Source organism: Mauremys reevesii, linkage group 2 (assembly GCF_016161935.1).
Source record: "Mauremys reevesii isolate NIE-2019 linkage group 2, ASM1616193v1, whole genome shotgun sequence".
Lineage (NCBI taxonomy): Eukaryota > Metazoa > Chordata > Testudines > Geoemydidae > Mauremys > Mauremys reevesii.
The window spans coordinates 35,870,422-35,893,288 of record NC_052624.1 but is presented as its reverse complement, the minus strand read 5'-3'; the positions used below and the strand labels follow the sequence as shown (position 1 = coordinate 35,893,288).

Below are 22,867 nucleotides of genomic sequence, written 5' to 3'. Positions count from 1 at the left end.
CGGCCGCCGGGCCAGGGCTGCTCACACCCACACAGGTAGCTGCTGCTGGGCTGGGGGGAGGGCCCGAGTGCCTGGAGGGGCTCAGGCTGGAGGCTGCTCTCGGGGCCGGGCACGCTCCCCCGGGCTGAGCTCTGTGCCCCTGCCAGCTTCCCCCGCCCGGGCACAGGCTTCTGCACAGCTGAGCGTCCGGGTGAGCTCCCTCAGCGGTGCCCGGGGTGGGGCGCTCGCTTCGGCCTCGGCCAGGACGCTGCGTCCTCCTACGCCCGCCCTGAGCGTGGGGCTGGCCCCTGGTGGTGCCACGTTCCGCCTGCCGCGGCCGGGGCTGCTGGCTGGGCGCGGCCTTCCCGCCCGGGCGGCTCGCTCTGCGCGCTAGGGGCTGCTCAGCGTCCCGTAGCCTGGGGGTGGGTACAGGGGCCTGGCTGAGGGAAACTTCTGCTGAGTCTTGTGCCCACCCGGGTGGGGCTCCAGGGAACTGTTGGTGTCACTAGGCATAACCCTAAATAACTCAGGAGGGTGGAAAGCCATAAGTGTCAATAAAGCCTTCTGTAGTAGGCCTGAATGAACTAAAGTCACTCCATGTCTGACCAAAGCGCTTCCATGTTTATGTTTGAACTTTAATCAACCTAGCAGGCCAGTAACCGAGAATGGAATGTACAACAGCTAGCTCAACCCTGGTACTGCCAGGAGATAATGATGAGGCCTGCTTACACCTGGCTAAGGGGGGCGCAGAATAACAGATCAAAGAAATAAAACAAGATAACTGTTCACAGAAGAGTTACTAACGAGCTAAAGTGGTTTTTGCCAAGTATGACTTAACTGCTTCATGTAATTGCTATTGCAAAGTGTATTTGCTGCATGGGAATGAAAGGTGGGGGGAGAGGAGGAGTGTGGGGGTGATGGGAATGCTTAGCTGAAGTTATGTATAAAGAGAGAAAAACCGCTTGTATCGGTGTGCAGGATTTGAGATTGCTATGTCTCCCTTGCACCTTATTTGGACTCAAATAAACTTGGTATTACTTCTCCACCCTGGTGTGTTAATTAGTGCGGCGCACACTGGGCAACGAACCCCCACTGTTGCTGTCCTTGGCCCTCTGTGCCGGCAACAGAACCACCCGAAGCGCTGGAGCTCCTGAGACGGAACGTAGGATGGAGCCGGCGCTCAGCACCCACACAGCCTGGGCAGGCGCTGTCTGGGGGTAGCAGGGAGAACCCATGCTCCAGCTGAAGGAACCAGACACCTTTCCCGCCGTTCTCCTCCTGCTGTCTGCCTATGTGTCCCTTAGGTTCTGGGCACTCGAGTCCTGGCCTATAGTGATCCTGGCATGCAGGAGCTCATTTACCTCACTGAGTGCCAACAGGGCAGGGGTGCCATGCGAAATGGTGTTTGTGATGAACACTCATCTGCCCTGTATCCCATTCCCCAGAGCCTCCTATCTCAAGTCTTTTTAATGACTGGGAGCAGGTTCAAAGGCTTTTTTGATGGGTGAATTGCTTGCTAGATCATGAATCACTTGGAAAAAGTTAACCAGTAATAGGCAATCAATTAAACCGGTGGTGCATGCAATTCTGAATATGGCAATGGTCTGTTTTTCTCATGCTTTTTCTTTCCGTGTGTACACTCCTCTTCACCTTAGCTTGCTTTATTGCTGAATTAGCTGGAGAGAAATAGTTATCAGGGATGTTCTGAGGTCACTGTTCAACACCTAACAATGAATTGTTTGGGGAGGGGTGTTCTTATAATATCATTTATTACCATGGGCCTCATTGTGCTAGGCATTGTGCAAATACAGATTAGGAGACAGTCCCTGCCCCAAGGAGATTACAATCTATCTATCCCACCCCCCTGACCCACTAGAAAGTGAGGCGGGGAAGGGTGACGTATCTGAGATTGCTGTTCCACTAGTCTGTGAATTTTTCAGATCCTAGTTAGTTGTTTAAAATAAAATTTCACAGATTATACACCTGGTACCAAATACTCTAACATTTGCAATTCTATAAATATAACAACTTCAGTTGCGAGCAGCTGTGCCAATAACCCATTACTCCCTACCACCAGCATGTATAGGAGTATTGGTACTTCAGGCTTTTGGGGCTTGGTACTCTGCACTCTCCCTCCATAGATCAATGATGAACCCATGCTCTGATTTCTGCTATCCCTCTCCCATTCATTAGTGTGTGTTCTAACCTATGGATGAGTTTGGGCAGCCACTCCAAACCAGTCACACACTGTATGATTTGGAGCAGCCCAATCCCTACTGAAGGCCAGAACGCACTATGTGGTGGACATGAACTGGTACAACTGAGGTTTTAGTCTGGTGATGTGGCACTACTGCAAGCAAGTTTGGGAGTCTTTGCACTTTTCTGTACTAATGGCTAATTTCCAAAGATTTCCTGTTGTGTTCTACTTCGATTCTTCTACTGCCTTCATCATGGCTAGGGCCCTACCTAATTCACGGTCCATTTTTGTAAATGTCACAGTCATAGCATTTTAAAAATCTTGAATTTCATGGCTTCAGATATTTAAATCTTAAATTTAATGGTGGTGTAACAAAACATGAATATGTTTTTAAAAAAAGCAAAATATAAACATGTAAAGCCCTTTAAGACTCAGTGTTTCTCAAACCAGGGGTCCCAACCCAAAAGGGGGTCACAAGGCTATTGGAAGTGGGTCATCGTATTGCCACCTTACTTCTGTGCTGCCTTCAGAGCTGGGTGGCCGGAGAGCAGCAGCTGCTGGCTGGGCACCTAGCTCTGAAAGCAGCACCGCCACCAGCAGCAGCATGGAAGTAAGGGTGGCAATACTGTGACCCCCCCACCCCACCCCACCCCCACCCCACACACAATAGCTTTGTGACCCCCTTTTGGGTTGGGACTCCCAGATTGAGAAGTGCTGTGTATTTTTGTATACTTTTACCCTAGAGTTTAGCGTACTTTTGTAGTATAGTATAACAGTACACAAAAGACCAGATTTCATGGTCCGTGACACATTTTTAATGGCTGTGCATTTGGTAGGGCCCTAATCATGGCAGTAGCTGAGCACCTTCCAGTAATGCATTAAGTGAGGTGACGAAGGGCGTATCTATACGGCTAAATTGGCACTGCTGCTATCGATGCAGCGGTGTCAGTTTAGTGGGTTTGGTGAAGACCTGCTAAGTTGATGGGAGAGTGCTCCTCAGTGGACTTCTGTACTCCCCCTCCCCGAGAAGCGTAAGATAAGTTGGCATGATAACATCTCCTGTTGACACAGCCCGGTGTAAACACCACTGTAAATCGACCTAAGTTATGTCGACTTTAGTTGTGTAACTGAAGTAGCATAATTTAGGCCAATTTACAGCTTTAGTGTAGACCAGCCCTAACATCTGTCATGTGTGGTTCAGTCTCTCTCTCTCTCTCTCAGCCTTTCCCCAGGGAGGAGTTCTGTGTGTGTAGTATGGTGTTTTGTTTTGACAGGGTTGGAGTGTTTTGTGCACTCAGTGTTAGAGAAGGCAGGTTGGAGATGAGTGCCCCATGTACTTGGAGTGGAAGGTAATGAGGTTTGTGAGTTCCTGGAGGAGTTTGTTCCACAGTTGCAGACTGGACCTCAGGAAAGCTCTTCTCCCTCACAGATGAGCTTTGTCCTCATTGCAGTGTTTCATTGTGCCATTGAAGCACAGTTGTTGATCATGGTCCTCACTCCAGAGCTTTGGGTGATCTTTTAGATATCCTGGGCCCAGGCCATTGAGGTCCTTGAAGATAAGGACTGAGACCACGAACTTAACTCTATTCTCTGGGAAGCCATTACAGAGAGTGGAGGACAGGGATGCTGTGCTCATGGTAGCCTGTATTGATAAGGAGATGCAGCGTTCTGTACTATTTGGAGTTTCTTAAGGGCTGATGGCTTCGTGCCTAGGTATATTGCATGGCTGTAGTCAAGATGAGGTGAAAAGGTGTGTATAACTGAGGCCATCATCTGTCAGGATGGGACAGTCTTCTAGCCAACCAGAGATGGTACAAAGCATAGCTCATAGATGCCGCTAGGTGAGAGCATAGTGTCAGCAAGGAATCCAGAAGCAACCCTCAGCTATGGACTGAATTGACCTAATGTGGGTGTGCACCTTAAGCACTATGTATGTCCTGCACCATGGGTGCAAATTCCTCAAAATGCTTTTATCCATTCACCAGTGTCACCTCTGCCTTGCTAGGGTTCAGTTTCCACTAGCTATTCTTCATCCATGAGCTGATTTCAGCCAAGTAGTGGGCCATCTTGGTGGTACCTATGGCCATGTGTAGCAAAGGATAGATTTAGCTGTGTTTCACCTGGATATTGCTGGCACTTAAATTCATGTCCTCTGAATTGGCTGCATGTAGATGTTGAACAGGAGTGGGGATGGAATTGATCCTTGTATCATTCCACAAGTGACAGGTCTAGTGGCAGAAGTGCAGTTTCCCATAATTAGTTGTTGGGTGTGTCCCTCCAGGAGGTACTCAACCCTTTTTAGTGCATAACCCTGGACATCTACCACCTCTCTCAGGTGAGACGTAAGTCTCTTGTGGTCAATGGTGTCAAATGCTGCAGAGAGGTCTGGAGAATCAATGTCTGGCCTGAATCCAGATTGTTTCAGGTATAGAATATTAGCATTAGTAAGATGAACTTTTAGTTGGCCTTTGGCTAGCTTCTCTGTCAGCTTGCTCAGGAGCCAAAGGTTTCACACGGGGTGATGATTAACTAGAACCAGTGTATACAGGATAGGTTTCATCAGTGTTGGTCAGACTATTGCATATTTGAAGGAGGAAGGGAAGATTCCTTCCCTGAACACGGTGTTGGCTGTTTCCTGCAGTGGTGGCACCAGCTGCTCATGACTGTCTTTCACAAACATGAAGGACATGGGTTGGATTCATATATCTTGGGTCAAGACTCTGTTAGGGTGTCTGGTACCCAGTCCCAGTTGAGGTGTCAATGTACTGAACTGCAGACAGGCAGTATGTTGGCTCTCTTCATCAGGCATAAGATGTCAGAAAACTAGAGAGACTTGTGTGGGTGACAGGAAGGGGTTATTTGGGGGCCAATGTGTTGATGGTCAAGGCTTGCATATAATGGTAAAGATTCATGAGATCCTTGACTCCTTATCCTGTGGATGGAGTGCTGCAGTCCTTTGGGGTCAGTTTAATAGGCTTTGGAATTTGGTGGCGTCTATGTCTTTGTGGTGGAATTGGGATCCTGGGTGAGTCTTGTTGCCTGGAAGCTGGAGGAGTTCTGACCACTATCTTAATGAGGTGATGATCTGGGTTGTGATATCGACATCTAATCCAAAGACCCAGGTCTAAGATGTGACCAGCTGTGTGGCTGGATCAGAAATGACTTGTGAAAGTTCTAGGGAGGCAAATGAGAGAAGCTTTAGAGCTTTGCATCTGATGCCTTATTGACATGAATGCTGAAGTCTCTCAATATGACAAGTGTGGGATATTTCACCAGCATTGCTGACAATGTATCAGTGAGCTCCTCCAGTCCATTGGTTCTCAACCTATTTACCATTGTGGGCCGCATATGCAGCTCTCTGTGTTATGTGGACTGCACCCACGCAATATATACACTACCTGAATGGCCCTGAGGATGTCACATGGGCCACAGTTGTATGTTGACTGGGCCACAAGTGGCCTGCGGATTGAGAACCACTACTCTAGTCTTTGATGGTCTGTAAATGAGGATAACATCTGTTAGCTTTGGCTCTGATTTCTAAGGGTCAAATTATGCCAAACCCTGCATGAATGTATAGGGGTGAAGAAGGTGCGCCAGCAGAGCAGTGACTAAGCAGCCTGTGTGCTGACCTCAGCCTGAATGGAGGGCCAAGCTGGGGGAGTTGCAGGACAGGGTCTGTGTTACACAGCTCCAGTATCTAACATAAGTGGTGTGTAGGGCCTGCAGTCACAGTTCCAGCCTATAGCATGGACAGCAGGTGTGGAGTTGTGCACTGCAACAGCATGCCCTGCTCCTCTGTTGGGTGTGGCAATATTCAACTCCCAGCCCCACCTTCCTCACCTATATATTACCCACATAAACCCAGAGTATTCAGTTGTTTGTGGGCAAAGTGAATTTTCAGCCTGATGTTGAAGTGGAAAGTGGCCAACAGATTGTTTCAAAATGAGAAAAGTGCATATTTTTAAATATGTACTTTTATTTTTCCAGTTAAAGATGTGGGGTCTCTGACTAGATATGACACACCCGACATCACTGATTGGCAAAATAAATTGACTCCAGAACAGTTCCATATCACGAGAGAAAAAGGAACTGAACTGGTAAGCACGAGGTCCGATGCCGGTCAAGGAGACAGTACTAGAAATATATCTCATTTTGTTCATGTTTCTGGGCTTAATCCATCCTTCAGCTATTGGGGGTTGGGAAGAAACTTTCTCTGGGGGGCTCCTCACCCTCATCTACTGCAGGATTTCTTTTCTCTGAAGCCTCTGGTGCTGGCCTAGATGGGCAACTGGTCTGATCCAGTGTGGCAGTTCCGGTGTGCTTGTAAGCTGGTGTGCAGACTCAGCCCTTTCTTTAGGGATTGTTTGAGCTCCAAAAACAAAGCTCAAAACGAATCAACTCAAATTACCGAGTAATAATCGCTGGGGCCTTTCTAGCTCCAACCAGAATACACCTTTCCTCTGTGCTAGCCTTCTTTGCACCAGCTTCCTCTTTCCCTTTATAACCCCACCCACAACAGCCATGTAATAGGCTGGAACCCAGTAACCCCTTACATGCCAGACCATGTTCATACCTTGTCACCCTGCTATATTTCATTCTCTAATTGAAAGGCCATATGGTTTAGTTCTATGTCACTAACTTGCCATGTGCCCTTGGACCAAATCATGTAACCTGTGTCTGTTTCCTTAGTTGTAAAATAAGGATAACAATTCTCTACCTCCCAGAGGGGCTATGAGGATTAGTTAGTTATAGAGTACTTTGAAGTTGTTGAACTCTATATAAGTGAGTTGATCTGTGAGGTGCTGCACACTTCATGAGCTTAGAAGGTCGTGACACTAGCCCTACTACCTGGATGATTTACACATTTGATGTTAGACCGTATTCTGGAAGCTTTTGAAGGCAGGGGCAATCTTCACTGTTAATCCAAAGGCATATTCCCCTCGATTTTGTGTGTATTGTTTGTTCCTCAAAGGCGCCCTGTGAAGCCTTCTTTGTTTTTCCCCTGTTTCAAATCTGACCCCCCTACATGCTTGCTCCAGATGTTGAGCCTTGAAAGTAGTATATTAATACTATGTTGTTTTTTAGCCATTAACTGGAATCTATCTGAATAACAGAGATCCAGGAATGTGCCATTGTGTATGCTGTAGTGCCCCATTGTTCAGGTAAGACCCTCAAAATTCCAGTGTATCTGGCTGTCCTAAGAGCTTCAGTGCAATATATTCTTAAGGGGGGGGGGAGGAATCATAGCCCAGACTATCAAAAAATCCTTTGATGCCAGCATACTAAAAATTATGCATGAGACTTCCAAGTTGCTGGCGGGGACATGGGAATGTATTGGGCCCTATTCTTAAGCACATGAAGATGCCTAATAGCAAACAAATAAATAATACGTGTTAACAGTGGGTCTGGTACATTACAAGGAAGTAAGAAAACATGATGACCTTCTAAGATGCTTGTGGTGTAATTCAAAACAATTTGGACACACACAGCACCTGGCCCACTGGGAAGAGTTGGAGGTGATGTAAGAGGTTGTAGCACAGGCAGGGTTGAGCAAAAGCAATCTGGGCCCAGCCTCTAGGCATATCGTGATGCTGTGTGGCCCTTCCCCATCACTTGGAATGGTGGAGACAGAAGGACTCCTCACTTCATAGAGGCAGCTGCAGCAGCATGGGGCCCATTTCTTCCCCCCTAGGGCAGAAGCAGGGTCCCTCCTCTTCCTAAGGACGCAGCAAAGGTTCCTTTGGAGAGAGCAAGCACCTCCTACCCACCCCTGTACTTATCCCAGGGTGCATCTGCTAGAGTGACTGGGCCAGGGCTTCTGCACTCTTCTCTTGCTGCACAGAGGCCTCTATTGGTTGATATGGGTGGAGCCCAAAGCAGCAGGTTTTGGCGCTAATACCCCATTGAGATTAATGGGGCAGATCCAATCTCTGAGCTATTTTTCAGGCTATCTGAAGACTCAGGCAGACACGACTTTATCAGTTACACTTTTGTCAAGTTTTAACCAGGAGGGCTAGAAACCTACTTTAAAAAACAAAACAAAAAAAACAACCGAGAATTTGATATAGTCACATGACTCCAGAAGCTGGGATGTAGGCATGTCCTCTAGTGTCTGTCTTCATCCAACTCTGAAAATCGGTCATTTTGAAAGGCCTTGCAGAAGTGTGTTTTAAGGAGGGATTTAAAAGAGGAGTGAGAAATTATTGGGATAAGACTACAGGAACTCCTCACTTAAAGTCATCCCGGTTAACGTTGTTTCAGTGTTAAGTTGCTGATCAATTGGGGAACATGCTCGTTGACAGTTGTGAAATGCTCCCTTCTAACGTCATTTGGCAGCCACCTGTTTTGTCCACTGCTTGCAGGAAGAGCAGCCCCTTGCAGCTAGCTGGTGGGGGCTTGGAACCAGGGTTGACCAGCAGCCCCCCCTATCAGCTCCCCACTCCCCTAAGTACCCTGTGCTGCAGCTGTCCCTCCCCACACTGCCATGTAATGCTCCTGCCCTCTGCCTTGGAGCTGCTCCCAGAGACTCCCGCTTGCTGTATGGGGGGAGGGGGGAAGAGAGAGGCTAATGTCAGGGTGTCTCCCCCTGCTCCTGCACCCCTGCTTACCCCATCTTCCATAGAGCGGTGGGGGGGACACACCCAATGGAGGGAGCTTCTAGGCAGTAGCTGTAGGTCTCAGGTCTCAGCAAGCTGATTTAATTAACAAGGCAGTGTACTTAAGCCTGGGGTCAGCTACTTAAAGGGGAGATGCTCATTTTTTCTCTCACACACAGGGTGTGTGTCTCTGTCTGCCCTCCCTCCTTTCCTGCTGCCTTGAAGAGTGTTGTGAGAATTAACCCTTGAGGGCTCAGTCAATTGCTAGTTCATTTAGCAGTAAGGCATTCCCTGGAAAATATCCCACCCTCTGACTCCTCCACCTCAACCAAGCTTCACAATCATCATCACTGTGTACCAGTATTAAATTGTTTGTTTAAAACTTATACTGTGTGTGTGTATAAGTCTTTTGTCTGGTGAAAAAAATTTCCCTGGAACCTAACCCCTTCATTTACATTAATTCTTATGGGGAAATTGGATTCGCTTAACATTGTTTCGCTTAAAGTCACATTTTTCAGGAACATAACTACAACATTAAGTGAGGAGTTACTGTACAAGGAAAGAAAAATAAATAGGGATCAGTCACTTCTCTGAATAATGGGAGAAGACTGGGACTTGATGCATGGAATTTTATGTTGGAAGAGTTTTAACTTTAGAAAAGATTAATTAAGGCCTTCAATGCAGTCATTGAAGATTACATCCTACCACAAACACTCATGGATGTTTTCATTTCTTTCATACTAAATCCCCCTAAAAAGTGATTGGATGATCCTTATTCCTTAATTTTATTTGTAAGATTATTGTCAGAGTTATGGATAAACAAATAGAATATATTCTCCCAGAGTGAGCCAAGCTGGTGTTGCTAATGACAACTATTCTAACTTTGACATGTCTTCACAGGTTTACAGACAAAATCAAATTGCAATTCGGATTCTAGATGCTGAAAAGGCACTCAGTAAAGTGAACTGAGAATGGGCATTACAGCTGGGAAAAAAAGGCTGGTATTAATTATTATTAAAGTCAAACTCTTACACAGCACTTTTTATCAGTGGATCTCAGAGCATTTCATAAAGGAGGTTAGTATCTTTATCACCATATCCCAGATGGGGAAACTGAGGAACAGAGCAAGGCAGTGACTTGCCCAGGGTCACTCTGCAGGAAAATAGAAGAGCCAGGAATAGAAACCAGGTCTTCTGAATCCCCATCCAGTGCTGTATCCGCTAAGCAACACTACCACTGACTTTGGAGCTAGGCAGGGCTGTTGTGCTCAGGCATAGTTGCTTCTGTGTCTAGGTATGAAGAGGTTCAGGGATGGACAACAAGAATGATTAGAGGCATGAAAAAAATGTTCATATGAAGAGAGAGTGAAAAGATTGGATCTGCTTACCTTTGAAAGGAGACAAGACGGAGCATGATAAAAGTATGCTCCATAATGTATGGTAGAGAGAAGGTAGACCAGGCATATTCACCTTGTTCCCTAATAGAAAAAGAAAGGGACAATCAGTGAAATTGAAAGGTGGAAGATTTAAAGATGAGAAAAGGAAGTATTATTTTTCACCCTTAGCCTGGGGAATTCATTGCCCTAGATGATATTGAGGCCAAGACCTTATCAGGGTTCACAAAGGAATTGGACATTTATATGGATGACAAAAATATCCAGAGTTATAATAGTAAGGATTAAAACACACCCAAGAGTTTGGGAAGGACTATAAACCCTCATGTTTCATGGCATAAGCTATTCTCTAACTAATGGAAGTAAAGAAGAAACTCTCCTTGGGGGCAGGTTATTTCATAACTGCCCACTGCAGGGTTTTGCACCATCTTTTGAGGCAGCAGTTGCTGGCCATTCTTGGAGACAGAACACTGCACCAAATAGGCCACTAGTTTGATCCAGCATGATGGTTCCCCCTTATCTCAGATGTTTCTTGTCCACAGAGGTACTCACCAAGGATTTCCACCGTCTCTCCTACTTTCAGGTTAGCCAAAGAGCTGCAGAATTACCAGGGGCACTAAGGGCTTGATCCTAAAAGTAACAGAAGGGAAGTGAGGAAAAGTGGTCATTAGAGTGCTTAGCCCGGAGAAGTACTTACTGGCCAGCTGAGTAGTCCTTCTCCAGACCCTGTTCTTCTGGAGGGAATGCATCAGCTTTACTCTGCCATAGAGCAGCAGTCTTGTTTTTCTATTAAAATTGCTGCTGTACACCTACTTTTATATAGTGAGGATGGTTGCTGCCAACTCACTGTGTCTGAGCACTATAATATCTGCCCCCCAGCCTCTCTCCTTCTCCCCCCCATTCCCCAAAGCAGAACTGCAGGGACACACGTGCCTAGGAAATATGGCATGGGAATCTGTCTGCTATTCTCTGCATGCCCTTGACATTACTGGCCTGTGAGGGGCAGATTTTCTAAGTTAATTAGGTGCCTTTAAGAAGCAGATAGGCATCTAGTGGGATGTTCAAAGGCACATAAGCAGATTAGGTGCTGAACTCCACTAAGTAAATGGCAGTTCGGTGCCTAACCTATTCCCACTACGTGGAATTTTCAAATACCTTTGAAAATCTGGCCCTGAGTGCCTATGCTTTTCCTCTCCATACCCTCCTTATCAGCACTACACACACTGCAAGATCATCAACATCTAAGTTTGTCAATAGGGTGCCTAGGAATGTTATATGCAGATGGCTCTACTGTCTGTAACTGAGCCAGAAAAGATGGTTCCTCTTATTTTGGACCTAGCTAATTGCCTTGTATATTTCCAATGAAGAGTTAAATTTGGATAAGGCTGAAATCATACCAGTTTCTATAAATGTTTTAAAATATACATTTCACACTAGAACTTCAGTGGGAACCTGAGGAACTGCATACTAGGGCAATAAAATAAAACAACTTAAAGCCTATAGTAAAAATGAAGCTGGACCCAGCAATAAACAGCGATAAAACTAGATCTTGATAATTGGGAACTGACTAAATTCACATTTGGGTGAGCATGGAAATATATTTAATACCAGTGAACACTGCTTAAACTTTTGTATCTTTTTAGATCATTGTCCATAAACATTTTTAAAAATCAATGTTCAGAAGCTAGTAAGTTGTTGCAAAACTTTGTGGAGACAGGGTAAAAAGCCTGCAATAGGCTAGAAAAGTGATTCCTTCTAGAAGATCAGGGAGATTTTAAATTCCCAAATTGGAAAAACAATTGCTGTTCCTTTACATTAAAGCAGGGGTCGGCAACCTTTCAGAAGTGGTGTGCCGAGTCTTCATTTATTCACTCTGATTTAAGGTTTTGCGTGCCAGTAATACATTTTAACGTTTTTAGAAGGTCTCTTTCTATAAGTCTAGAATATATAAGTAAACTATTGTATGTAAAGTAAATAAGAGTTTTAAAATGTTTAAGAAGCTTCATTTAAAATTAAATTAAAATGCAGAGTCCCCCGGACCAGTGGCCAGGACCTGGACAGTGTGAGTGCCATTGAAAATCAGCTCGCGTGCCGCCTTCGGCATGTGTGCCATAGGTTGCCTACCCCTGCATTAAAGCATCCTTTATACTGAATGTTAAATAAAGACAGGCAAGCACGAAGATGGGTCAGTATTGAAGAGAATTGTGTCAGTTACTTTCATTTGTGCTAAACTTCTAGTCTTATTGCAATAAAAAAAAAACCACACAGACCTTGTAACGCACTGCTCTAGAAAAGCTTGGCTATAGCTGTCAAATAAATTAGGCTTTGATCCATTTCTACAGGGGGAAAAAATCACATTCTGGAACAACCTCTCTTTTAAGATTGGAAATAGGAAAATTCATAGGTTAAAATGGGCTGAGAAAAAAAATTCCATTAATCAATTTTTTTAAGAAGGATCTACACAATACTAATAGAAAAACTAGTATTTGAAAAGAGAATAATTCATCATTGTTTAGCTGAGCTGTACACACACACACACACAAAGAACTTCACAATAAAAAATCTTTATTTTTTAAAATGCACCAGACTTTTAGCCAAGGATAAACAAAAAGTTCTCTCTCTCTCTATATATATCTATATACTTATTACTCTCTGCTACCATACGCTCAGTGGAAAAGGTTCAGAAGACATGAAACAAAGATCTCAACCTTCATAGATAGCAAATTATGTAGTTTTAATGAAACCTCAAACCTTCAATAACCATACAGCTGAGATTTCTACTACAAAAAGCATTTTTAGAATTATCAGGACTCTATCAAGGATGGCTAAAGTAGAAATCAAAGCAAATGACATGTGTTGGAGGTATAGTATGGTGAAGGCTAATCTAATGCATATGTTTTGAGAAAGTCCAGTTATCCATAAATTCTGCGATTAAGTACTTCAAAGGACAAATATGATCTTGAACAGTGGTATTTTTGTGGCTACTAAAATGTTTCTGTTAGGGGATCTAAGTGATATACTTACTAGTAAACCACACAGGGACAATTTCTGTTTGAAAGCTGGTTTAATAGCTCAGAAGATTGATCCTTTGAAAATGGAAAACCTCTCCAGTAAGGCTTAAACATTGTAAAACTGGTCTAGAAGACTGAATGAACTAGCAAAGTTAGGAACAGATCCAAAACCGGTTGGGGTTGTAGTGGAAAAATTTCCATTGACTTCACTAGGTTTTAGATAGGGCCCTTACAGAGTATCATCCCATTTAAATGAACAGAAGGATAAATGTAAGGAAATGTGGTTGTTTCTTGACAATTTATCAATATTCTTTTGTAATTTTCATGTACTATGGTGGTGGTAGAGTGACCAGATAGAAAGTGTGAAAAATTGAGATGGGAGTGTGTGTGTGTGGGGGGGGTAATAGGTGCCCATATAAGAAAAAGCCCCAAATATCTGGACTGTCCCTATACAATCGGGACATCTGGTCACTCTAGTGATGGGGAGTTAGTGTATCAATACGTAGAGCTTATTCTTATGTTCTGGAAATAAAACTATTAAAACAGACAAAAAGAAGCAGCAGAAATAGATGAAGTTGTAACCAGATGACTGTACTGGCTCAGGCCATGCCTTAGGAAGCTGCATGTTATATAGCCTATAGTGCTTGCTTGCATATATATATCTTTTTTTATAGTTTAAGTATTTGGTTTATTGTAATAGGTTTATAGATTTATATTAAAGTAAGTTTGGCTGTAATGCAAGAGACCTACAGGCCATATCTTGCATGTTAAGCTAAGGCAAAGTTAGCATATCTATATTAAGGCCTTTTACTCAGAAAGCAAAGTTGACCTATATCTTGTTACCTAAATAGATGAGTACCCACGCCTATGTCCATGACCTTTTATTTAGACCAATAGACAATGGAGAATGACATAGGGGGATTTTCAATGCCACAGACTTAATAAGTACACCACAAGAGATCGATGTGCATACATACCTGTCATCAATACGCACATACATATTAGCCTATGGGGCAAGTGTACCCTAACATTTCTGTGGGTGAGGAATGAAATTTGGGCATAAGAGTTGCCCACCTCAATAGAGTACTCCGTTCTCACTTTACTCCATCTCCATTCTCACTTACTTCCTCCACTCTATCTATTCTATCTATCTATGATGACTGCGGCTATCAGTAGGCTATACTTGTTCTTAAACTTTAAGTTTCAAGGGAACTAGGCTAAGCTTGGTTTCCCTAAGCTTTATTCTTAGTTTGTTTATTAGGTTTTGATTTAAGTTTAAGTTAGTCAAGTAAACCCTAGTCAGCGTTGATAGCTCTTAGCATTTTCTAAGTACTGCATCCCTCACTCAAGAATTGAGAAACCTGAACTGCAAGGCTGGTCTTGTGACTCTTACCACCAGGTTATCAAGAAAGGGTGTGAGTATGTTAACCAAAGCTTTGGTGCATATCATACTGTATTCTCATATGTATCTTTTGAATAGCAGTAATGCAATTGCAACTTTGTAACTCTGATTATTTTACCATTTACTTACTATTATTGATTTTAATAAAAAGTCTTCAAGGCTCTATCTGTCTCAGTGTGAGCTTCCTGTCACACCCCCAAGGGGCCTTTATAAATTCTGTGGAGCCTGATTCAGGACAAGAACTTTTATCTTCTGATCAAACAGATTGGCGAGTCTGAACCCATACTAATTAATATTGATTATTATGATTATTATTATTAAAATCAAATAAAAATTAAATTGATGAATTAAATTCCCACATTATCCAAATTAATATTATCACTACACCCTAAATCAGGCTAATGTGTGGCTCTTCCCCTGCCCATATGTGTTGGGGCAAAGCTGTCCCAGGTGCCGCAGAGAGCCTTGCATAGCTGGAGAGGGGCAGGACTGGGGACCACATAATGTCCCTTCACCAACCCATGTGGGGAGTCTGCAGGCTCTGTTAACTTTCCTGCCGTGAGCCTCTGTAGTACTGTTGAATACCCCCATAAGATGAGGGGGCATGTTTCCCTCAGCAGATGACAGATGGAGGAGCCCCTGGAGAACTGGTTCAGTTGAAGCCTTGCAGTATAGTGCAGACCCCTGAGATCCCTGGGTGTTGGGGGGGGGCAAACTCTGTGCAACTTTTGCAAACCTGTAGCTGAGCATTTTCAATAATACTTTGTGCCTTTGTGTAATAGATGGAGCAGTAGCCCTTAGAAGAGTGATCCTCCAGTCATTCCTTTGCTACAGTCTCTCCTTTACTTGCAAAGATTATATTGCTTGTAAAATATTTACAGTTATTTACAAATTATGTGCCAGACGTACATTGCTATTTTTGACTTGAATTAAAGTGAACATTGGCCATTTTAGAAACATTAAGTGTATCCGATATTACTGTGTCTTTCTGAAAGGCATAGAAATAAGATTTTGTCAGTCTTTTATGCCCCATCATAACATGTATATTATCTTAATTAAATGTTTCACTTTAGAGCATTTGTGATACAAGACTCCCTTCTGCTACTGGAAACTCTTCAGTGGTGGCAGTGTCTCTGTCTACCACTAGGTGCCACTGTGAGCATTGATTTTTGGGGCGCATTGAGAAATCTGGCGCTGGAATAAGAGAATAAAAACCTGGGGGGAGACCTTCAGGATTTGTTCTTCGGTATACTTAGCATAGTAGTGCAATCAGTCTTCATTTGTTGCAATGATGTACAAATCTCTTATCTGTAGAAATGAACAATTCTGAATTACTATCATTAATAAATCCAACTTTATTTATAAAGGAGGGAACTTTTAGATTCCTTTGTACTGAATTTTAAGTCTAAAACTATTACTTTGATCATAATTCATAATAGATTTTAAGATAAATGTGGAATTAGTTCTGTATTAGTAATAATCTCTTTTTAAATGTCTACTTGGAGAATTAAAACAGATGTAAAAAGGAACCCTTAAGGCAAATAAACTGAAATTGTTTCATTCTTGACTACCATATATTTTTCATGCCATGCTGTTCTGTGATTGTGGTAAAATCTTCAGTTTTTGTATTGATTAGCTATATTGATTTGCATTATCTTTGACTTTATTTTTCCTCCCAACAGAATTTTGAATTATACCTTATGAGCAAAGGTTGGCTCAAGGATTCCCCACCCCAGTCTCTTATCTTGTTCAGCATATTTTTTTTCCAGTTCCTGTTTAACCACAAGTAGTAGTTGTCTCTGTAATGCCAATTGTCACCTCTCGGGGGCAGTAGATCATTGTATTCTAGAAAGCTCCATACACTTGTGTAGAATTGATCTGCCAGACTTTTTTTAGTTACACCTTGTCACTTTTGCTGTTTCAAGCAGCAGGTGCTCTGATGTATGAACCTCGTCTGGCAGGTTAAACTAATGAGACTCCAAAATTTACTGTAATTTTCAATTTTGATTTTTTTAAAATAACATATTTGGACACATAAGGTTTCGAACTGTGGCCTTTGGGCCTCTACAGAAAATGCCTAGTGTGTTTAGCTATTTAGAAAGCCATTTTTCAAACACTGTAGAAGGCTGGACCACCATTGATGAGACAGAAGCCTGTACTGTAGAAAGAACAAGAAATCTATTAGGTGAAAAGTTTCTGGAACAGTGATGGTGCACTGAAAAAGATGCTTACTGAGCCAATGCTATTTAAAAGAAAACAAACACAAAGGTGAGGGAGAGAGTAGAAGGAAAAGCCAGTTTTTCCTATTGAAAACAACAACAAAAAGTCTGTTTAACATCTATATTCTTGATTAATAACAAGATCTGCTGTCCTCAGTAGTTCAGAGAAGAAATACAATTCTGGCACCGGATGGCCTTCATTTTCGGAAGCTTTTGGTGCATGTGGTACAGATGAAAGCAATACCAGTATCCTGAGGTGTCCAGATACCTCATTGGGATCAACCAGCATGGAAGTCATTTGAAAACAGGTATATTTATCTTAAGGTGGTAGAGAAGGACTTTTTTATGGTGTTTTCTTCTTTCCTCATCTTTGTATCATTGTCTGCACAGTTTGCCATATAACAATATCTAGAGATTGGTCCCTTTTGGCCTTGGAATCTGTCACTGTTATCATCTAGTCTGACCTCCGGCATAACACAGGCCATAGAACTTCACCAATGTAGAATATCTTTAGTCTTGGATTTAAAAAATTGTCAGTGGTGGAGAATCGACCATAAACCTTAGTAAATTTTTCCAATGGTTAGTAACCCTCACTGTCAAAAATGTACATCTTATTTACAGTCTGAATTGTCTAGCTTCAACTACCAGTCACTGGATTGTTATACCTTTCTGTGCTAGATTGAAGAACCCATTATTAAATATATGTTCCCCATAAAATACTTATAGACTGTACTCAAGTCATCCCTTAACAGTCTTTATTAAACTAAATAGATTGAGCTCTTTGAGTCTTTCACTATAAGGAATGCTTTCTAACCCCTTAATTGTTCTCGTGGCTCTTCTCTGAACTCTCTCCAATTTATCAACCTCCTTCTTGAATTGTGGGTGCCAGAACTGGACAAAGTATTCTAGCAGTGAGTGCACCAGTGCCAAATACAGAGGTAAAATAACCTCTCTACTCCTACTCAAAATTTCCCCATTTGTGCATCCCAGGATCAAATTAGTTCTCTTGGTCACAACAGCATATTGGGAACTCATGTTTAGCTGATTATCCACCTCAACCGCCAATGGGTAAGATTTTCAAAATGTCTAAGTGACTTAGGCGTCTAAGCCTATTGAAAGTAAATGAGACTTAAACTTCTAAGTCACTCAGGTGCTTTTGAAAATATTACTTGGGCCTGGTCTACACTGGGGGGGCAGGTATCGATCTAAGATACGCAACTTCAGCTACAAGAATAGTGTAGCTGAAGTCGACGTATCTTAGATCAACTTACTGCCCGTCCACACGGCGCGGGATCGACGGCTGCGACTCCCCCGTCGACTCCGCTTCCGCCTCTCGCCCTGGTGGAGTTACGGAGTAGACGGCAGAGCGTTCGGGGATCAATTTATCACGTCTAGATGAGACACGATAAATCGATCCCCAGTAGATAAATCGCTACCAGCCGATCTGGCAGGTAGTGTGGACATACCCTTTGTGTGTGAATTTATATGAAATCTTTGTGGATATGTTTTGTTTGCATCCACGCAGTTAGTAAATTAGTCTGTCCAGATGTATCTGTGAGTGTTAGGATACCACTGAAAAGTTTTATTTCTCAACTCTTGGTATTCAGACATGAGAGTCAAGATCAAAGCAGTATCACCTATAAAAATCCATTTTTGGGAGCGGGAACAGTCTGGCAGATAAGGTGAGCATCTTTTTAAGTACACCCAGGTTGGAATTAAGGAACAAAATCTATTACACCAATTCACTAGAGATTATTTTATGTGACCAACTGTTACAAATTTGTCTTGGGTGTTTGTCCACACTTTGTCTGACCCGACGCCTCATCGTGTACCAGAGGTGTGAAGATAAGATTGACAAAGTATTCCATAGAGGTTAGCAATAACTTTGTTTGCATAAGATCTGCAGAACCAGGTCATTTCTTGCCTGGAGCAGGGCCAGGTGCTGTAGTGAGTACATCTTATTGTGTATTACTGCTAACCTTGAAAGACTGGGATCTTGTAGAACAACTCATAACCTCACATTCCTTTGGATGTCTTTAGAACTTGTGAACTTGCTGTTAGCTTTGTGCTGATCCCAAACCTCATGATGTGAGTGTAGAAAATCTTTCCTTAAAGAAATGTCTGAGTAGCCTGTAGGGTTTCTTTTCCCCTGAGTTGTCATTCTTAACTAAGTTGTGGAATAGCACTACAGAACATGGAGTGCTGTCTGATATTCTACCATGAAGACATTTGTGTTCACTTAACTAATGATTGTTTTTCTGTTGCAGTGTGATGCCCATCTTGGTCATGTGTTTGATGGTGGTCCCAGACCTTCTGGACAAAGGTTCTGTATGAACAGTGTTTTGTTAACCTTTAAACCAAGCTTAGACTAGTAGGAGAAGGATCTTTAAGTGCAATTATGAAAGCTACAAATTTTAGTACCAAACATAAATTCACTACCAGATCCTTTGTGCCACTGGAGTTTTGTTTTAGTGATATTGAAAATGTTGGTAAAAATATATTTATTGTAATTTCTAGCCTAATATTTGTGTTCATTTGAATTTGGTTTTACGAATGTGTACAATGTATTAGTTTTGACTATAATGTTTAAGTTTCTATGAAACAATGCAAAATGTTTATGAAATTGAACATTGATGTGTTCCTCTGTCTTGTAAGTGTTGAAATAAAATCCTCAATGATTGCCTTGTACTTAACATAAACGTATACATTTAACTTTAAAAAGTAAATCCAAGTAGTTGTGGCCTGTGGTTTTCAGTGTTAAAATGTTTGCTTTTTTTATGTTGAGCTCATTAAATATTTTATGTTGAGCTCATTAAATACTGATTAAAAAGCAAATAATGCACATCTGCAAATTAGTATTTTTCCAGGTCTGAGAGACATTTCATTAAAGCAGCGACTTGTGACAGAGCAACTGACCCCAGAAATTCAAAGCTCTGCAGTGGGGCAATGTAAATCCAAAGTATTAACACCTTCTCCCAGTCCCAGTCTAGCAGAACAGAATCAAAGGGGTCTTTGAATTGCTGCAATTCCCACCGAGATTCAATTCTGACAAATTTATTTCTTCTTCCAGAATTGAATTAGATTGAGATTGCAAGTGGAGACCTCACAGGGGTATGCTCCCTATTTTAGATTGACTGAGGTGTGAGGGTCATTAATCTTACCACTGTCACCCCAGCAGTATTTAGGGATATAAATAAAGTATTTAATGACCATTGAGTCTGTCTGTTACTTCTCCCATCTTCCAAATGAGATCTTAGCTAAACAAGCTAAAGGATGCTATATCCTGGATGCCATCAGAAAGTAACTTTAAACTCTGAGACTTATTACAAGGTTAGCAGCTTTATGCACTTGGTACATTGCCTAGTATGACCAGTATGTGTGATAACTCTTGTGTTCCCTGTTTTCTCCAGCTCAAACCTACTCCCACTGAAGCTAGATTGCACCACTTCTTGAGATTACAGGGTCAAAGTGATCCATTTCCAGAAACCTGTTTTCAGAGCATGGTTACCTTGGCCCTAGGCTCTTCTAGCAGCACAAGAGGAAGACCTTTTCACACTACAGCGAACAGTTCAGAAGTAAACATAATTCAAAAATGGAATGAAATTGTTGTTTGGAATTTAATCTAGATTGTCGTAGTTTCAGTGAAGAAGCCTTCAGATTGGGAAGAGCTGTAACTAGACAGCCAGGGCACAATTTGTTGTTGCCCAATAGCTTCTTGGTGCTGGCTGTGCTACATCAAAATAAAGTATCAGAGGGGTAGCCCTGTTAGTCTGGTTCTGTAGAAGCAGCAAAGAATCCTGTGCCACCTTATAGACTAACAGACGTTTTGCAGCATGAGCTTTTGTGGATGAATACCCACTTCTTTGGATGCAAGTCAAAATAAAGGAGCCATATGGTAGGTGCAAATTCCTTAAACTCCCAGTGACTATAAACTGGCACAGGGAACTTGTTCTGCCGGCCCAGCCCAGCCCCTGGCAGCCTCTAAATAGGGAAGCCACAAGCCACTTCCATTGTGTCCCTGACACCAGTGGTAGTGTTGGCACAGAGCGTAACTCAGCTCTCCGACTCCAGTTATGCCGGTAAGGAAATGATGCCCTGAAGCAGGGATAAACAAGCTAGGCGTTTTTACACAAACATTATCACTTTTTCATCCTACCGTGGCTTTAAACACTGTTAGCAGAGGAAATCTTAGTTGGAAATGTTTTTTTAAACTCCAAACCTCAACCATAATTAAAACCATTCAAGGAAACATGGTTCAGATGCACGAGCAGCTCAATTCCTCCTTCAAACAATGCCCTTGTGCCTGTGCCATTAGCAGACATGGGAAAAGGGTTTCACTCTAGGTACTTCCTGATGCAAAAATAGCATCAGAACTAAGCCTCGTCCACTCACTGTAAGGATCCACAGAGGCATTTGACTTGCTATCTTTTTACACATTTCAGAGATTGGATGACAATGGGTGCAAAGGCTTCTGTGCAAAAGATATTTTCAGTAATTTGTTTGTCAAACACGTGTCTGTATAAACTTGTACATACCTTTGTGCAGTTCCTAAGCACTTTCAGCTTAGGACACCATAAAAGGAAAGATTATAGCTGTGCTGCACAGAGCTTTCCTGCCTTCAGATTTTCACTCTTCTATAACCTCTATAATGCTAACCTAGCTGACTTTATATTGTTCCCTGCTGAGAGTTACTAGGCAACATTCAATGCTACCTGTAACAGGTGTTTCCATTTTCCCTTTCTTGGCTGCCTAAGTAATAAGGGTGTGCTAATTTATTTAGAGCTTTGCTGCCTGGTACAATTCTCAAGACACAAAATATTTTAGTAAAATTTCAGTTCATGTAATAAGCAGTGCTGCATTAGGCTGGAGCAGTGCACTGCGTTTCATTTGTCATCTAAATCTTTTTGAAGCATAGAATTCCTTATAACTGTCATAGTGATCACGGACATAGGGAACTCACCTCTACATCATGTGTCAGCTCTAGAATCAGCCTTTCTGAAAAATGACCAGTGCCAACACAGAGAACATACATAATTCTTCCAGCTAAACTAAAATAGAGCTCTGCACAAAGAACAACAGAGCCATAAAACTGCATGAGGAGTCAGCGATGCTACTGCTGAGCTTCTGGCTTGCTGTCATAGGCGTGAAGAGCCTAATTATGTCAGACTTGCTTATTAACAGGACTAATGTGTCGTTTATGTCATATATTGTTGCTCACTTCATGCCCACCTGTTCTGGCCAGGGAATATTGCTGTGCTTCCTTATTCCTGTACACCCAGACTTGAGGGCCAGGTAGTCTGCCCAGGGATGGAAAGAGATCTCATGCCTCCTTACGCACCTGTGTGGACATATAAGCCAAGAGACTACGAAGTCCTCCAACATGCTTTCATTGGTTTTCTTCTTGGGATCTATTGCTCCACTATCAAAGGGTCCTTTAGGGCCCCGTTCAGCACTGCTCATTCAGGGGCAGTTTGGGCTCAATAAGAAGTGACTAGCGATTATCAAAGGAAACGGGTTAGCCAGCCATGTTTCATATGTATAGACAGACAGCACAGTGTGACTCTGTATGTACATGATCAGATACTTAGAATTGTATTTCACTTGCAAAGTCTCCAAATTAAAATGCTCACGACACCCACCAACGCAGCTCAAAGTAGAGTAGAATGTGGCCTATGCTGTGATAAGAGTTCTGTCGGATCCACCTGCACCGAAATAACTTGCACCGAAATAACTAGCTTGGTTTTAATTCACACCTTGAGTTATTTTGGTGCAAGTCTGTGTGTGTGCACTCTTAGTGTGGAGTACAAGTGTCTTACTTCAATGTAGCTTCAACCCAGACCAGCAAAAATCGAAACAAGACACTGGGTTTCCTGCTGCTCAGCACCATAATATTGCAATGTATTCCACATAAAAGTGACACTCTGAATCCAAAATAAGAGTGTCAACACACAAACTTGCACTGAAATAAAGTGTGGATTACAACCAATTTAATTAGTTTGGTGCAAATTTTTGCATAGACCAGCCCTTAGTGAATTGGCAAGTTGGCGACTAGCCCAAACAATGAAGGCTG

The 22,867-nt window shown here is 42.6% G+C and overlaps 1 protein-coding gene across 1 annotated transcript; it reads left to right on the top strand.

Annotated features, from left to right (window-relative positions):
* The first annotated feature begins 4,007 nt into the window (after nucleotides 1-4,007).
* MSRB2 (methionine sulfoxide reductase B2) lies at nucleotides 4,008-19,169 on the top strand. Its single transcript, XM_039521595.1, is given in 5 exon segments — nucleotides 4,008-4,017; nucleotides 6,164-6,273; nucleotides 7,262-7,338; nucleotides 16,958-17,105; nucleotides 19,065-19,169. Coding segments are annotated over 5 exon segments (450 nt in total).
* Nucleotides 19,170-22,867: the final 3,698 nt, after the last annotated feature.